General features: G+C 37.6%; 1 protein-coding gene across 1 annotated transcript in view; it reads right to left on the bottom strand.

The window, feature by feature from the left end:
• Positions 1-477: 477 nt before the first annotated feature.
• RAB22A (RAB22A, member RAS oncogene family) overlaps positions 478-15,432 on the bottom strand; it is a 19,379-nt gene continuing 4,424 nt past the window's right edge. Inside the window, exons 3-7 of the mRNA XM_086852983.1 lie at positions 14,190-14,271; positions 10,183-10,254; positions 9,936-10,042; positions 8,046-8,155; positions 478-6,699 (exon numbers count right to left, since the gene is read on the bottom strand). Coding sequence (XP_086709109.1) covers positions 6,602-6,699; positions 8,046-8,155; positions 9,936-10,042; positions 10,183-10,254; positions 14,190-14,271 — 469 coding nt within the window. The 3' untranslated portion in view covers positions 478-6,601. The remainder of the gene's footprint in view (positions 6,700-8,045; positions 8,156-9,935; positions 10,043-10,182; positions 10,255-14,189; positions 14,272-15,432) is intronic.

Below are 15,432 nucleotides of genomic sequence, written 5' to 3'. Positions count from 1 at the left end.
CCCCACAACACTGTGCAGATATTAAAAGCACTTTACAGTTTTGATTGACAGAAATTTGGCCTAAGCAGTTGAGAATTGTGCATTTCATGCAGTCTAAGGTAAAAGCAATGTATTAAATAACTTGGCCCTAATAGAATTTGTCAGGCCTTGCCCTGCTTGACAAGACTGTGTGTGGCCTGCACTTTCTCAGACATGGTGCTGCAAAGAAAGGAAGTGTTGCACAAAAGCTGCATTCTCTCTGCTGTTTCCCCCCATCCCTTCTTTGCACAAGTTCTTCTGCTTTTGTCTGTGTGTACACAAACCAGGGAAAAGCTCCAGTTTCTGAACACCAGTAGTCAGGACTTCTGGAAAACAGCTATTCCAGTCATTTGTACACATAAGCTATTGCTTACATTCCTCTTCTATAATTATATTGCTATAGAGATTGTTTCTTAAGGTATGGAGAATTTTGGGAGCATTTATAAACAAGTCAGCATATTTATAAACAAAGCTTTTTATTAATAAAATGTTTACACCTTTTTATTTTTTTGCACAATACATCAGACTGGTAGTGATTTAGCATGTTATTACACTATAAAAGTTTATTATGAATGCTTAGGCTGAAAAGGCTGTTTACATTATGTCAAATCAACATTTCTTTATTTGCATTCTATGCACTATATGGGAGTGTAACAATTCAAACAGAAAGGAGAGAACAAAAGCCTGGTTTTCCTCATTAGCATCTACAAACCAACAATACAGACAAACCTGTACACGCTCTCAGGACCAGCCCAAGAGAAGACTAAAAAAAAAAAGTCTCAAAACATTCATAAGCTTGGGAATTCATCACTACAATATTTCATCACTAGTAATCTGACTACACTTCATGCAGTGAAGCAATGGTTGGAAATTTGTGCAGTTTACAGTGCTGCAAATGCTCTGTAACTTTGAGCGGCTTGAGTTTGTTTTAGTAAGAGATAATATAGTAAGAAGGCACAGACCTTTCAACCCTTGTAACAGGTTAACCCCATCCTAGAATGAAAGCAGAATGTTGTTATGAGTGACAAGAATTGCCAATACAAAGGTTAACCTTCACACATTTTACAGGCAAACATTTACTACACTGCAAGAGCTCTATGCATATCAGGTTATTTTTGTGTCCTGAACACACAAATGCAGTTTCTCATTCAGAAAAAAACCCTTTTTTTTTCTTCATTGTCCTCAGTGTGGGGAGTACAAGTGGGAAGATGGACAGGAAATCTTAAGCATCTTAGCTACAGAAATGCAATCCATTTCTGTGCCTTAAATCAATTAATTCACCATCACAGTGTCAGTGCTGCATACACAATTTCAGAAAGAAGTACAAGAAAGAAAGTTAAAATACAGAAAAGGCTTACAATAACTTGCTCCTCCGGGTCAATGTGCTTTTAGCCTTCATTATGTGGTAAAATACAGTCATGGCACAGGTCTCAGCTGCTGTAACAGTTTCATAAGGCTGTGCTAATGAATTACCATTTTGCTTACAAATATTTGCTGCTTTGACAGATACTTCTAGAACTTTGTGGCAAAAGAGACACCACCTATCATTGTCTGAATCCCATAAGGAAACAAAGAACAAATTGCCAAGAAAACAATGGATTTAATAGGAAATACATACTGTAACACGAGTAAAAGATAGTAGCTGTGAATCTATCAAGGTGTCAGAGTTACAGAATATTCAAGTGCAACAACTGGATGGAGTATTACACCCATAGTGATGAAGAGCATGACAGAAGAGTGGTCTGTTTCCTTCAACATTTGAAAAAGTTGGTTTGTTCAATAACACACATGTGAAAACATCAACAGAAACCAAGCAAAGCAAACCCCAACCTTCTTAAAAGAAAATCTTTACAAAGGTGATTAGCTCCTTAAATAAAATTTACAGTTAGTGTTTAAGCAAAAATTTAGGAACATCAATTTGCATGTTGAAGGAACAAGAACAGCAAAATTGTTTCTTCTAAGTCTTTACTCTAGACTGAGAAAAGTCATCCTACTGCCTCAATTCTTCATGTGAAATAGGGAGCACCAAGTAACTCTCAGCCATTAGAACTTTTCTAAGTATTTCTGAATAGCTCTTTATAGCATGTATACTCTGACAACATTATGTTAAAAATTCAGGGTTGGGTGGGGTGAGAGGAAATGGAGGGGGGGAAAGAGGAAATAGCTGACCCTAGGGATATTGTGACATGTCAGAGGCTAAGCTCATCAGTATTCGTGGATTTCAGGATAGTCTTATATCTCTTGAAAGATTTGTTATCTGTGACACATCAGGGATAAAGTCTGGTAATGCTTGTTCAATTTCTTTCCAAGTTGTGAATGCATTCAGACTTTTGAGACCTCCAGAATATCAGAAGGGATTTTTCAGAAACAAATATTAGTGTCAGAAGGGCTAAGTAATTTCAGGGAATTATGTTTTGGCACCTGAATTTTTATATGATATACAAATATGTATTTTCACGCATATTCTTTTTGACAAGCTGGAGCCATATGACTCAAAGGAAACTAACATGACTATTTTAATACTAGAACCTGTATTTCCATCTTGCATTGGTAATTCACACTGTCATCATATTTCTGTAAATCTTCTGTCACCTACCATCACTAGGCTGTGATCTACTACTAGAGATGAGATTTGAACATAAAACATCAACAGTTTTCTATAGGGAATTTTTTTTACAGATTTTTAGAGACTTAATTCCAAGTACACAATTCTCCTGCTCTGAGTTACTGACTTGGGATGTAAATCTCAAGCATCTCAGATGGTTGTACAATGACTTCCTGCTAGAAAAGTTAAGAAAGCTTCTCTTTTTCTCTCAACTATAAACCAGAAAGCCATTTTTAGAGGCTGCAAGTATTTAGGAGAGATACGTGAAGCCTTTTTACAAAATGAGCAGGCAGTGTAGAAGTTGAAGCCAGTGAATTCTGCAGGTTCTGCTCATGTTGGAGATGATTTTGCCCTGCTTGTCTGTAAATATTGCTGCTGAGTGAGGCTCACTCCAGGGTGAGCAGCTCCACTGTTCTGACAGCTTCTGTCCTGTAAATCATCCATTCCTGTGCAGATTGCTGACACAGCACACCACAAATAGCCTACACCATCCTTAACACACACTAAAGACTGTTTCACAAGCAAGTAATTCAAACTTCACTGCTAAAGCTTCCTTTTCCTAAGGAGGAATAATGTGTTATAACATTATTACAACTAATAATGTGTTATACTGGAACTAAACACTAATGTGAAAGAATAATTTAAGCCTAACAGTGTCATAAAAAAAATCTTGCTGAGGCTAACTTTTAAACCATTCAAGATTTTCCCCTTGAATTACTTTGTGATAATTAAAATGAAGCTTTAACCAAGAATGTAGTTCTCCCTCAACCAGGTTAAAGGATTAGACTTCCAAATCAATAAGTAGGTCCTGTCTCCTCTCCTCTTACTCTCTTCCCAAGCAAATAAATAATCCTTCTTGAGCATGCTGGTAGCATTAAATGTAAAGCAACACATCAAAGACTCCAGTCTGCACAAAACATCCCTCTAAACCATCAACTGTCTGATCCTGCAGCACTTAAAGGAAGGGTCTCACTGATGGCAGCAGGGATCTGGAATGCAGTGATTTGTTGGACCTAACACAAAGTCTTAACCTTCATGGCAACAGCAAAAGTTGTTAGAATTGTCTTAGAACTTTTTCAAAGCACCTCTAATAATTTTCAGTAGTATGATTACTAGATGCTACTAAATGTCAGCTTCCAAATTTCACCTACTTGGGTACTTGATATGCCAGTTTTCAGCATGTATATAAAGTAACCTACAAAACTATCTACAGCACAGATTGAGAGCCTGGCAAGTCAGCTAAGAGACTGTTTTAATAGAGGGACAGATGAAGACACCTTCCAAAACCTGGAGCAATAATTCAAGTTGTTCCAAAGCTTAAGAATGAAATGTTTATCAAATTATATTTTTGTTCAATTCTCTAACTTCTATGAGAAATAACTGATCGTGTTTAGAAGTTGCAATAGTCATATTTTTTCAGCTAAAAATGCTCTGGATCAATGATATAACATACACCTCATTACATTTTTACATACATGACACTTTGCCCTTTCAAACTTGTTCTGCAGAAATGAATCTGTGCAATGTGCTCTGGGATGACCCTACTTGAGTAGGGAGGTTGAACCAGATGACCACTATGGTTTCTTTCAACCTAAACAATTCTGAGATTGTGTAATTCCCTTTGACAGCAACTGAAAGTTGAGTCTTTCTGATGAACTCCACTCCTTAGACAGAAAGACATGATGGAATAAATCTTTAATCCTGAGCTTTTTTAACAACTTCTTACCAGGAAAAAAGTTATGAAAAATTTAGCTGGAATGGTCGATAATCAAACGCTCCAATACCAATGTATCTCCAAATAGAGAAGCTATGTTAGGACAAAATATAATCAATTCCAGCAAGCCTAGTGCAAGATCAAAGCAGCTGACCTAACAAATTATTAATACGAAAGAAACCATTTTTCTCCAACAAAAATGAAACAATGAGCATGTGCATCTCATGCAGGGAAGATTGCATCCCAGCTTTCAGCAGGTCCAGTGATCAATAAACACTTATCTGGACTCAGAAGAACTTACATCAACTGTCTGTCTTTTTAAATAGGCAAGTGTTAAAAAGCAGCCTCACTCCAGGGTTGGCAGTTTGGACAATGTGAAACACTGGCTGTTTCTGTGTGTTCATTACCTGCAGTAATTCAAGATCAGAACTGCAGAAGCAGTAGGGTGTAAACCCATGAAGTTGGATTTCTTGGGCTCTCTAGAAGCATGGAGCCTGTAGGACTATGGCAAAGGAGGCAGAATTGGCAATGCAGGCAGGGCAAGGAAAAGGCATGACAAAAATGTAGTCACCAAATATCACTAAACTCACTGACCCATCAGAAAACCTCACTGTACCAGTTTGCCTGTTTTGCTCCAGCTCACCAAGAATTTTCAGTAACACAAATGAATCTGAAGTACAAGTCCTTTAATTTCTTACAAATTTTCCTACGTTTCCTTCAGAGAAAATACTTGAGATGATAGAAAACCAGATTAAAAAAAAAGAATAACCATCGTCATGATCTCAGTTTGATACTAAAGCTAACCAGCATATTTTAGTATATACTCAAGTCTATTAAGCTCTTTTTCTTCAAAAGTATAAAAGTTTCTCACTAGTGCTGGTAAGAAACAAAAAGTAAAAATAAATAAAATAGCACAAACAGGTATGGTCAACCTATAGTTTAATTGGAAGCCTACTAGAACCCATACAGAATAAGCTAAACACTGATTTGCTAAAAATCCTCACAGATGAAAAACCCCCACAGATGAAAAACCCCAGGAACCAAGAGGTAATGATCTACATTACCACGTCTTAAGGTTACTTCCTATGTGTATTTTTGTGCCCAAAATAGGAAAGACTGGGTGCACCCCAAATGAAAGGCTGTTCAACAGACAGGCCTCATGCTGCCCCTACAAGATTTTCTATTGGCCCTTTCAAACATCATTGAAAGAGAAAGAATTTCATCTGCCTCTGGATGAACTCACAGTGACAATACCTAAAACAGAGGAAAAAAAATCCTGACGGAGATTCCCCAAGAGTTTATCCTTAGGTATGGAATGAAAGGAGTGTAGAAGATTGTATTATTTTTTACTGTTTTTACATAATTTATAACACTTTAAACACTGGTCTTATAAATATAATATGAACACTTTACACATGCCAAGCAATTAAAAGCTTTCCCCAAAAACTTGTAGGTCTTATCAGAACCACTGGCAGCATCTGTTTACAGCATCTCTTTTCAGCCAGTAACCACTTCAGTCAGATCTACAAGTAATTTTCTTCAACCAACATCTTAATATTAAAAAAACTTGTAGCAACAAAAAGATGCCTGTAAGCATACCAGTTTGCCTTAAAGTGATTACAGTCAGCATGAAAAAGAAGATTGTCTGTGGTTTAAGATCTGTTGCTTGTGTCCCCACCCCCAGTGCAGATCATCCTTAAATAAAAAGTGCAAATGGGATTTGGGGACTGGATGGACTGATTTGCCTACTATTTGTCTTCAGTTGCTCATTCTGTAGCCATCTCACATCAACTGTCCAATCATACTTTGGATTAGCTACACCAAAATTTAAAATAAGGCTCACTGAAGAAAAGGAAGAAATGACATCTAACTTCCAGACTCCTCCTAACCCAATCTCCCACAAAAGTGCTCATTTCCCTTTTTACAAAAAAACCTCCCAAAACCTTGATTACAAAACTATGAAAACATTTCAGTTCTACCATCCACATAGTCACCTTCCAATCAAGCAAGGCCAAAAAAGTGATGATGGATTCCCTTTGAATGCACGAGACACCGCACGCTGTGGAAGGCAGCAGGCTGCCCTGACGACTGCAGTCTTTTCTGCGCACGTACGGGTGCCACAAGAGCCAGTCCCTTTTTGGAGGACTTCGGGTGTATGAACACCAGCAAATAAAGATTTAAGACTGAAAATATAAACCCAATGTGAACTATTAACTTCTAAGACCACCTACTGTATAAACAAGTTTGATTTTCTAAGGGGTCAGTCAACAGCAGCTGCGCTTTGTCACCGATGGCTGTCGTCGAAGTTTGAAGCCCTTCCCACTGGATGCAGGGTTGGTGTCAGTGGATGGAATTCTGCGACCTACAAGAAGGCAGGAAAAAGAAATTTATAGGAAATGTTATACTTGAAACTAATTCTAAGCATCCAGTGTATGCTCTGTATACAAAAATGTGCCTTCAATTAGCTATAGGTCACTAGGGAAGACATTCCTGCCTGGCAGGATGGCAGCAACAGTCTGTTATGTCTGTAAGAGGGACGGACATAACTGGCTGCACAAAAGGACAGCAAGGCACTTTGAAGTCAATTTAGCAGCAGCTACACTTCAGGCTGATCTAGGCCTGGACAGCTGAGCTGTAAAAGCACTTGGAGAGTACTTTGCAGGATGCAATACCATCTGGAACAGCTTGAGAACAACCATCTTGACCTGTATTTCCACAGATCACCTGCATGGGGCTTAACAAAGGAGTGCTTGTAGAGAGAGCTGCTTTACTCATCTCATCAGTCTTTAAAATGGACTGTTCCTGGTTGAGCATTCTCTTCTGAGGAGGATTTATGATTTTTTTTTCCCCCCATAATTTATTCAAGATCAATTTTAGAGAGCAACTATTAAGTCAATAAATCAGGAAGCTAATCTACAGCACATACTCTTTACATCAGCTTCAATATATTCAATGCTATGCTTGTATAGACCCTATTTTTTTTTTTCTTAAGTCTGATGTTTCTGTAGTTAGTCCTCTTTTCACAAACAGGCTGACACACCTGCACATTGGTGTTGCTACTTGACATATATCCTCTAAATAACATTGCACAGAATTCACTTTGGAATATTGTCTGCTTTTTATTCACACCTATAAAAAGTATCATTGTTGTCCTCCCCACAAATGGAACAGAAAAGATTTCCAATTTAATATAAAAACCCCCAAATACTTGAGGAAAATCTACATGTAGTAGTTGCTATTCCCCATGCAGTAATCTGGCATTTATGAATTATTGTATTTTTTTAAAATACACTTTTTTACCCAAAGTAAAAGGACTAAGAGTAAGAACTTAATTCCTATTCTCAGATGTATAAAGTCTGGATCTTCCTTATGCCATTTCCTTCCTTTTCCATAACCTTGGAAGTACTAACTGGAACATTCAATAACAGACATGGTAAGATGACACTGACTTCTGTCAGGAGTACCCTGCCTGGTATTTATCCAGCAGCATCACAGTAGGCTGAAAACCTCTAGAAGGAATATTTAGAGGTCATTAGGTGAACAGAAATTCATGCAGCTCATTTTGCAGTTTGTAGTCATGTCAGATTGTAACAAATTTAGTATAAAGTCTGTAAATTTTCACCCAAATAGCATAATGAGTAATACAGAAATCAAATTTCTATGCAATTTTTTTGCAGAAGAAAGTACATTAACTGTTTAAATACTTACTAATTTCTATAAAGAGTTCATTAATGTTTATTGCATTTTTCGCACTCGTCTCTACAAATATTGCATGAATGGAATCTGCATAGTCTTTAGCATCTTTCTCCATGACTTCTCTGTAAGAAAAAGAAAAAGCAAAGAAAAATTTATGAATGCAGAAGAACCCCATTACTCAAAACCTTAAGGGACAGATTAAGTTTTTAAGTGTCTCCTGTAATGAATATTTTACATGTTTGGCATCACAGTGCTCCCTCATGCTGAAGCTGATGCTCATTCTTTACTCTGTTCTGTCTCCCTGCCTTGAGGTACGAGCACAGTCATGAACTACCCAAGGCCTTAATCCATCTGACATTGCACTGCTTTTGTCTGGAGTGCTCTAATCTTAGCTCTGCAATCAATCCTTCTGAGGTGTGTTTTTCACCCCACCAGCTTTATACGTCCTAAGAAGATCCTAAAGCATTATTTCCAATGATCCTGTGCGTTTCTTATGACTGTTTACAAAACCAAAGTATCTCCCAACACTGCACAAATCATCAGTGCAGCATTTACTTTGCATGAAGATGTAGCTATAAAAAAGGAATATTTTTATACTGAGCACACAGAAGTGTACAAGTTATTCTGCCCCCCAAAGTAGGCAACTTGATGATTATTTTATCTTTCCTTAAACAAAATGAAAAATACGAACTCCAGTAGCTCTAGGGAGGTCTAGACTTTATATTGTATCACTTCACATACAATTCCTACAACACACTGGCTACTTTCAGTAATGAGGGACTTCAGGATATCAAGAGCATGGACTTTGAGCAGTGGCTCAAATATTGCTTCTGACTAAAGTACAAGGAATCTTCCTCATTAGCTTAAATAGCAATGTTTACACTTATGATGCCAGCTGAGCATATGAGACTTGAATTCTGTTCTAAGTAATTTTACACTATTTCCTTCAACAGACATGCTACTTCTAATCAAAGTTATTAGAGCTCACAAGATAACTTCTAGGTATTAACAATTTGTAAAACCATACTCAGAGCCACCTTTGCAGTGGTTCTTTAAACATATAACCAGCTGTCTCCTTTGAGACAGCAGCTGTGGTGCCTTTTCCAGCAAAACCTAAACCCAAGAAGTTTACACACACCTTCTTTCTGAATTTTGGCTTATTTAACAAGGACATCAATAAAAAAGGCCTTCTTTTGTTTTTAGTGCATGCCTTCCTGAAAGTTTGGCTGTTCATAAAGTTTCTCAAGAGCTTTTCCCGCTCCCTGCAACTATTTTGGCCACAGCCAATTCCACCCCAATATTTAAGCAGGGAAGGAAGGCACCTGAACAAGCAAGCTAGAAAAACCTACACAATGCTTTCCAACAGGCTTGGTATTTTTCCTAACAAAATGAGGTGCTACAGACTGACAGGGGCACTTCTTGTAAAGTGAGGTAAACAGCTTCTATTACACTATAGTTTCACAGGCAGTTTAGGTTTGTGTAACTTGGCACTGCCACCAGAAAAGGTAATCCTGTCTCCCTGTAAACTGCTCATTCCTAACCCTGCTATCCCCACACCGTTATGCCAGCAAGTGTTCATGGTGTGAGAAAGATAAATATACTTGGAACAGTTTTCTTTTTTTTTTTTACAGGGTTAGTTTTAATCTGGATCCATTTTACAGCCCAATTTACTGCCCAATCACACGTGTACTCACATCAGCACAGGGGAGGAAGTAGATGAGACCATCCAAGGGCAGACTAACCACATCTTCTGACAGCAGAAACAGCTCAAACCCCTTGTGAAACTACAACACTAGAGCAGAACAGCTCTAATTGTTCCAAACCTTTCAGCTGCTCTAAAATCTTAAAATATTTAGTGCTAGGTCTTAAGGAAAACCCTAAAAATTGACAGGAGTTATTTACCTGACATCATTAAGATCACACTTATTTCCTGCAATAGCTACAACAATGTTGGGAGGTCCATGCTGGCGAAGCTCTTTAACCCAGTTCTTTAACGTTGAGAATGTTTCCTAATGTGGGAAGAAAAAAAAAAAAAAAGAAAAAAGAAAGAAGACAGAAGGAATTAAGAAATTAAGAGTCAGAACTAGTCCATGACACAAATAAAAAAGCCCTAGAAATTATAATGCTGGGTCAAGATCAAGTCTCTTACCTCTTTTGTGATGTCATACACTATAATGGCTGCTGCTGACCCTCGGTAATACATCGGAGCTAAAGCACGAAACTGGAAGAAAGACAGCAGACAACATAAACCTGAACTTCCACTGACCTCCAGAACCTCACTATCATTATTATTACTATCGAAAAAAGTGAAAACCAAGATCACAGCAGTGAAAAACTTTCCTTTACAGTCACAACTAGTCTGTGCAGCAGAGCACATAATCTCCCAGGAAGGCATTGTTCTCCTAAGGCCAGGCAATAAATCGTGCGGTATCAGCAGCACCAAGGCAAATTTGATCTTATTTTGCCTAGATTAGAACCTCTCACTTAACAGACTGTCTACACAAACATGCATGTGCTCAACTTTAAACACCAAACAAGGACAAAAATGCAGGGAGAAGGCAAAGTCAACTTTGACTAAGATAAAAATGTTAAGAAAACTAGCATATATTAATTTTGATCTGGAGTCTTCAGAAGCTGCTGTCAACTTCTAGCCCCATGGATCAGTCATCAGTCTTAAATGCTAGAAATGTTAATTTTTTCAGAATCTATGAATCAGAATCTTATGGCTTCAGTTTTGCCCTCAAATTTAGAAGAACATTTAAACCAAAAAACTGCAAAAGCCCACAGCTATGTACCCTGCTGCAAGCAGAGCTTTAAAGAATGTACTAGATAAAAGACTGCAGTGATTTTCTTGTGATTTTCAGAATTAAATCTACAGCCGGTCTGTTTGCTTGGTAGAGCCTGTACCTTTGTGTGGACAGAACCTTATTAATCCATTACAAAAAAAGAGTGATAAAGTACACAATCAAATTGCATCAAAAAATATCAATGAAGCATTCTTAAGAACAGTGGGATATTCTGCCAACTTTAAAAAAGCCAAGACAACTAATCTAGCAACCAGAACTCTCCATCAAAGTGCAGAGTGAACTGCATGTATTGGTTCCATGTAAGCATATATGATTTAGAGCTTTTGTGCATCTTACTCAGGGTAAAAATAATGAATTGGATACAGTTTTTCATAAAGGCTTATTCATTTCTAATAAAATACCAATTTCCTTTTGCATAGTACAGTTCAACTGAGAACGATATAATAAATCATAAAAATCTTGCTATAAAGCAGAATTCCAGACCATTTACATTTGGCTCTAAAATTCTGTTTTGAAAATAGGATTTTGAATGCAAAGTTCAGAATATAAAAATATTTAATAGTGGGAAAGGGAAACACGGGCAGGCATTCAGTTCACATTGGGACATAATCCCTCTCTTCCTTCTAAGTACTAAAATATAAAGGGAAACATATTTGGTAAACCACCACTTGGACTAGTTGCAACCTGGCTTTTTGATTATTCCACTATTTACATTGGGAAAAAACCAACTTTCACTTGCTGATTTTGTATTACTCTCATTTCCTGGCTGCTAACACTTAGATACTTTTTTCCACCTAAGAGCAGTCGGCAGATAAAATATATTAATAAAACAGATGTTACCAGAAACACTGGATTTTCCTTTGCCATTTTTCCAAAGACTTCAGCTTGCCCCCCAGGCTCCAATTTGTGTTTTGACAGAATTATTAATGGAATTATGCATAATGTAATTATGCAGGGAAACTCAAAACTGTTAGGTAAGAAGACAAAAATCCTAATTACTCTAAACTACCTCCTATCAGTTGAACTCAGTGTAGAAGAAATGAGAGAAGAAATAAGATGTGTGTGTAAATGAGGTGTGTGAATGACTTGGTGCACATTTCCACCCCTGGAACAAGTTATCCAGCCACTGAGAGCAAGGGGGTGCCCAGAAGCAGTGCAGCACTATTTGCAGCTGGGTTTTTGAAATGAGAAACAGCAAACACTCCTCTAGGAGCCAGGACTGTGAATTCCATGCATACCACATCATAGCTCAGCAGAGACATTTCAGTTCCAAGAATGGTGTGGACATTTTTAGTATTCCAGACCTATTCCATGGAGGGAATCCCTTCCATAACTCACTGTCAGATATGTTGCATGAGCAGAAAACTGTGCTACAGATCTCAGGGCCAGGCAGGTATACAGCCCATTTGTGTCAGCAGTGATAGTTCTGTCCTGCTCTGGAGAAAGAAATGTCTGTGAAGATACTGAATCATTTCAAAGGAAACATCCTTGCTCACATATCACTGATTTCCTTGGTTATATTTGGGTCTCAAGTGACTTCTCTCAGATATGGAATATGAATTTCACAGGTATCACAGCTCCTGGGTCAGAGTCCTGGCAAGACACCTTTCCTTTTTTGATTTCAATAAAGATATAAAGCAACTCGTATGGAAGAAAATTAAAGAGATATCATTGAGAGTCCAAAAATAGACCAGGAACATGCTGGTCATGTACAGAGATGCTTCCTCAGATTAGATGTGCTGAATCCAAATTACAAGGTCCTCCCATTGCTTGCACAGTTAAAGTGAACAGGATGGAATGCTAAAATGTAATGGATGTTTCCTGCCAAATAGTGGCAGGCATGTTTATAAAGGTTTCAATTTAAGAGCACCAACCTCTAAAAATTCATACTCTACCTCTCAGAATATCACTTTCCAGCAATAACATTCCAGAATGGGCTATGATATTCACTTAAGACAAACTATTTACAGCAAATGCTGACTGACTGCTGGGAATGGAAGGGCTCAGGATATTTTTGATAACACAGATACTATTGGACATATTCCTGGGAAATATCCCTGACAAGTTTGCTTTCTATGGTGTGGCTGGAAAGAAATAAATTGTCATTCAAAATCCACAGCATTAAATTACGATACAAATACACTTGAGTTACTTCCTAGCCATCAAGGCTGTTACCAAGCCAATGAGCTGGCAACTCAGTTCTACCAAGAATCCTAAAGGTCAAGTGGATAGGGATGACTGAATCTTTACAAGGTGTTATGTTTTGTTTGTTATTACTGGGGGGGTTGTTTTTTTTTGTTTGTTTGGTTCTTTTTGTTTGGGCTATTTCCCAAGCCAATCCTGAAAAGCAGTACAGCTGTATTTGCCTGTTGTTACCCTGAAGTAATAACACAACCTTTGTCACAGTTACCTCACATCCTAAATAAACTCATAATGAGTACTTGGCAGTTGCCAGTAATTCACTTGCAGTCAAGAAACAGCAAGAATAAGCGCTGTTAATAAATCTACTGTAATTTCTACTGTTCTTACTAGTAATTCATAAGCAAGCAAGTACCCTAGCAAAGTATTCCTTTTAAATTCCAAGTAAAAATCATGCAAATTAATTAGCTGGGATTTCATCTGATTAGTCATTTTCTTCAAAGTTTTGTTGCCTCCTCTCAGAACTCTATGCATGCTGCAGAGATCAAAACCCCAATCTACCAAATTAAAATTTAAATTTCAAAAGAGATTTCTTGACATAGCTTCTAACATCATCAGATTTGATTAGAAAAGCTTTACAAAAGGATAAAAAAGCAGTTATCACCTGTAACACTGCTTAAAACTCTGCATTGGAAAGCATAAATCTACATCCTACTCACATATATAACTCTTACAGTGAAGTTAACAGAATGTGTTAGCAGTTGTGTATTTTTCCAGAATCAAGGCCTTACTTGTACTCTGAAACATGGTTAATTTATTTCACTTTGATTCTTCTGGTGCTGCACTGGCTGCAAATATTGCAGTTGAACATTTAAAACTCAACTAGAAATGGTACTAGAGTGTGCTGCTGGCTTCCCTCCCCACCAGCCTTGTTTTCTCTGGAAAGACCATTCCCTTTAAGTGAATCTAAACCCAGACTATTGTTTCATAAACTTCTCTTAAGTAATCTTCCTTACCTTTAAACTTTAATCATGACATCAATGAAAAATAAAAATATCTACATCACCCACATCTAATAGGAACCTCCATAGAAACAAGAGTTCTAATACATGTTTGTAAAACCAGATCACTTTGTGACTTTCAGGAGCAGAGTTGAAAAGCAACCCAAGCTCTGGCCCAAACTTTCTCCACAGATATTGACTTTACTTACCCGCTCCTGTCCAGCTGTATCCCAGATCAGGAATTTATGCAGCTCATTTTGATACTGTACAGTCTTGGTCATAAATGAGGCTCTGAAAAAAAAAAAATTACACAGTTCATGCTTTTTGAGAATATAAATCCTTAGAACATTCATTACCACCATGAGCTTTCAAAAAGGTTCACATTCCAATAAAAGCGCTTTCCCCACATGTAAACACAAACTGATGAAGCATTTCAGACATAAAGGCTGAAATTAAGAGAGGATGAAATTTCCTTTCAGAGACTGACATTCAACTACCAAAACACAACATGAATGCAAATTATAGGTTTTAATTGTTTGTAAGCTTTAGATAAAAAATATAGGATATATGACAAAAAAACACAGAAAAGTCAGCCTTTTAACAACATTCCTCCTCACAGAACCATAGCAATCACTTCAGTGCACACTGGAAACTTCTGGGGGGAGAGAGGTCAAGTTCTTCCCTTTGTATCAGCTTTTTCTATCTCTGTATTAACATTCAGGTAAGTGCTGGTAAATCCATACTTGGGAATAAAATAGGAGATGGATATCAGTATTGGTAGGTGTTAACAGGACAAAGAAATCAATAGAGTAAATTGCTTGTTGTCTGCACCTTGTACAGCTCCCAAAACCTGTCTGGCATTACATATTTTAGTTTGCAGAGGCTCTTGGACTTCCAGAAGATTAAAAAAAAACCACAAAAAGACAGCTCTCTCCTATGTTCCAGATGCTTCTCCCCTGGCTCAAATTCTAGATGTTAAATATTGCAAAGTACTTTTGTGGTTTATTTGATCTGCTTTAGCTGACTGACTGAATTTCCCACAAGAACACAAATTCAGTGACCTTACTCTTTTACAAGAGGGAGTCTTTTGCTGTATCTCTCACCTGTAGGCGCATTTTTCACTGGAAAAACCACACACTGAATTAAAATCCTTGTACAGCTAGAGGTGACATAACTGTTTTAAGCACATGAGATCCTACACTGTGAACTTGAATACCTCTTGTGTGATTAATTCCTGCCACTTGAAAATATTGCAGACTTCCAAACTTATTCTTCTGTCAGTTTTGACAAGATTGTGAAGACACTGGAGCTTCTTACAGTGCTCCAAACTTGCTGTACAGTCAGACTCAGACAGCAAGAGTCTTTCAGTATGATCAGCATTGCATACCTGGGCCCAGGACTCTGAACTTCAGTTTATCTTGGGGCTTAAGAACCACTTAATGATGTCCTTGA

The sequence above is a fragment of the Cyanistes caeruleus genome, chromosome 16 (assembly GCF_971803275.1).
Source record: "Cyanistes caeruleus chromosome 16, bCyaCae1.hap1.1, whole genome shotgun sequence".
Classification (NCBI taxonomy): domain Eukaryota; kingdom Metazoa; phylum Chordata; class Aves; order Passeriformes; family Paridae; genus Cyanistes; species Cyanistes caeruleus.
Note: the sequence above shows the minus strand (reverse complement) of the source record. Positions and strands in the feature narration are given on the sequence as shown.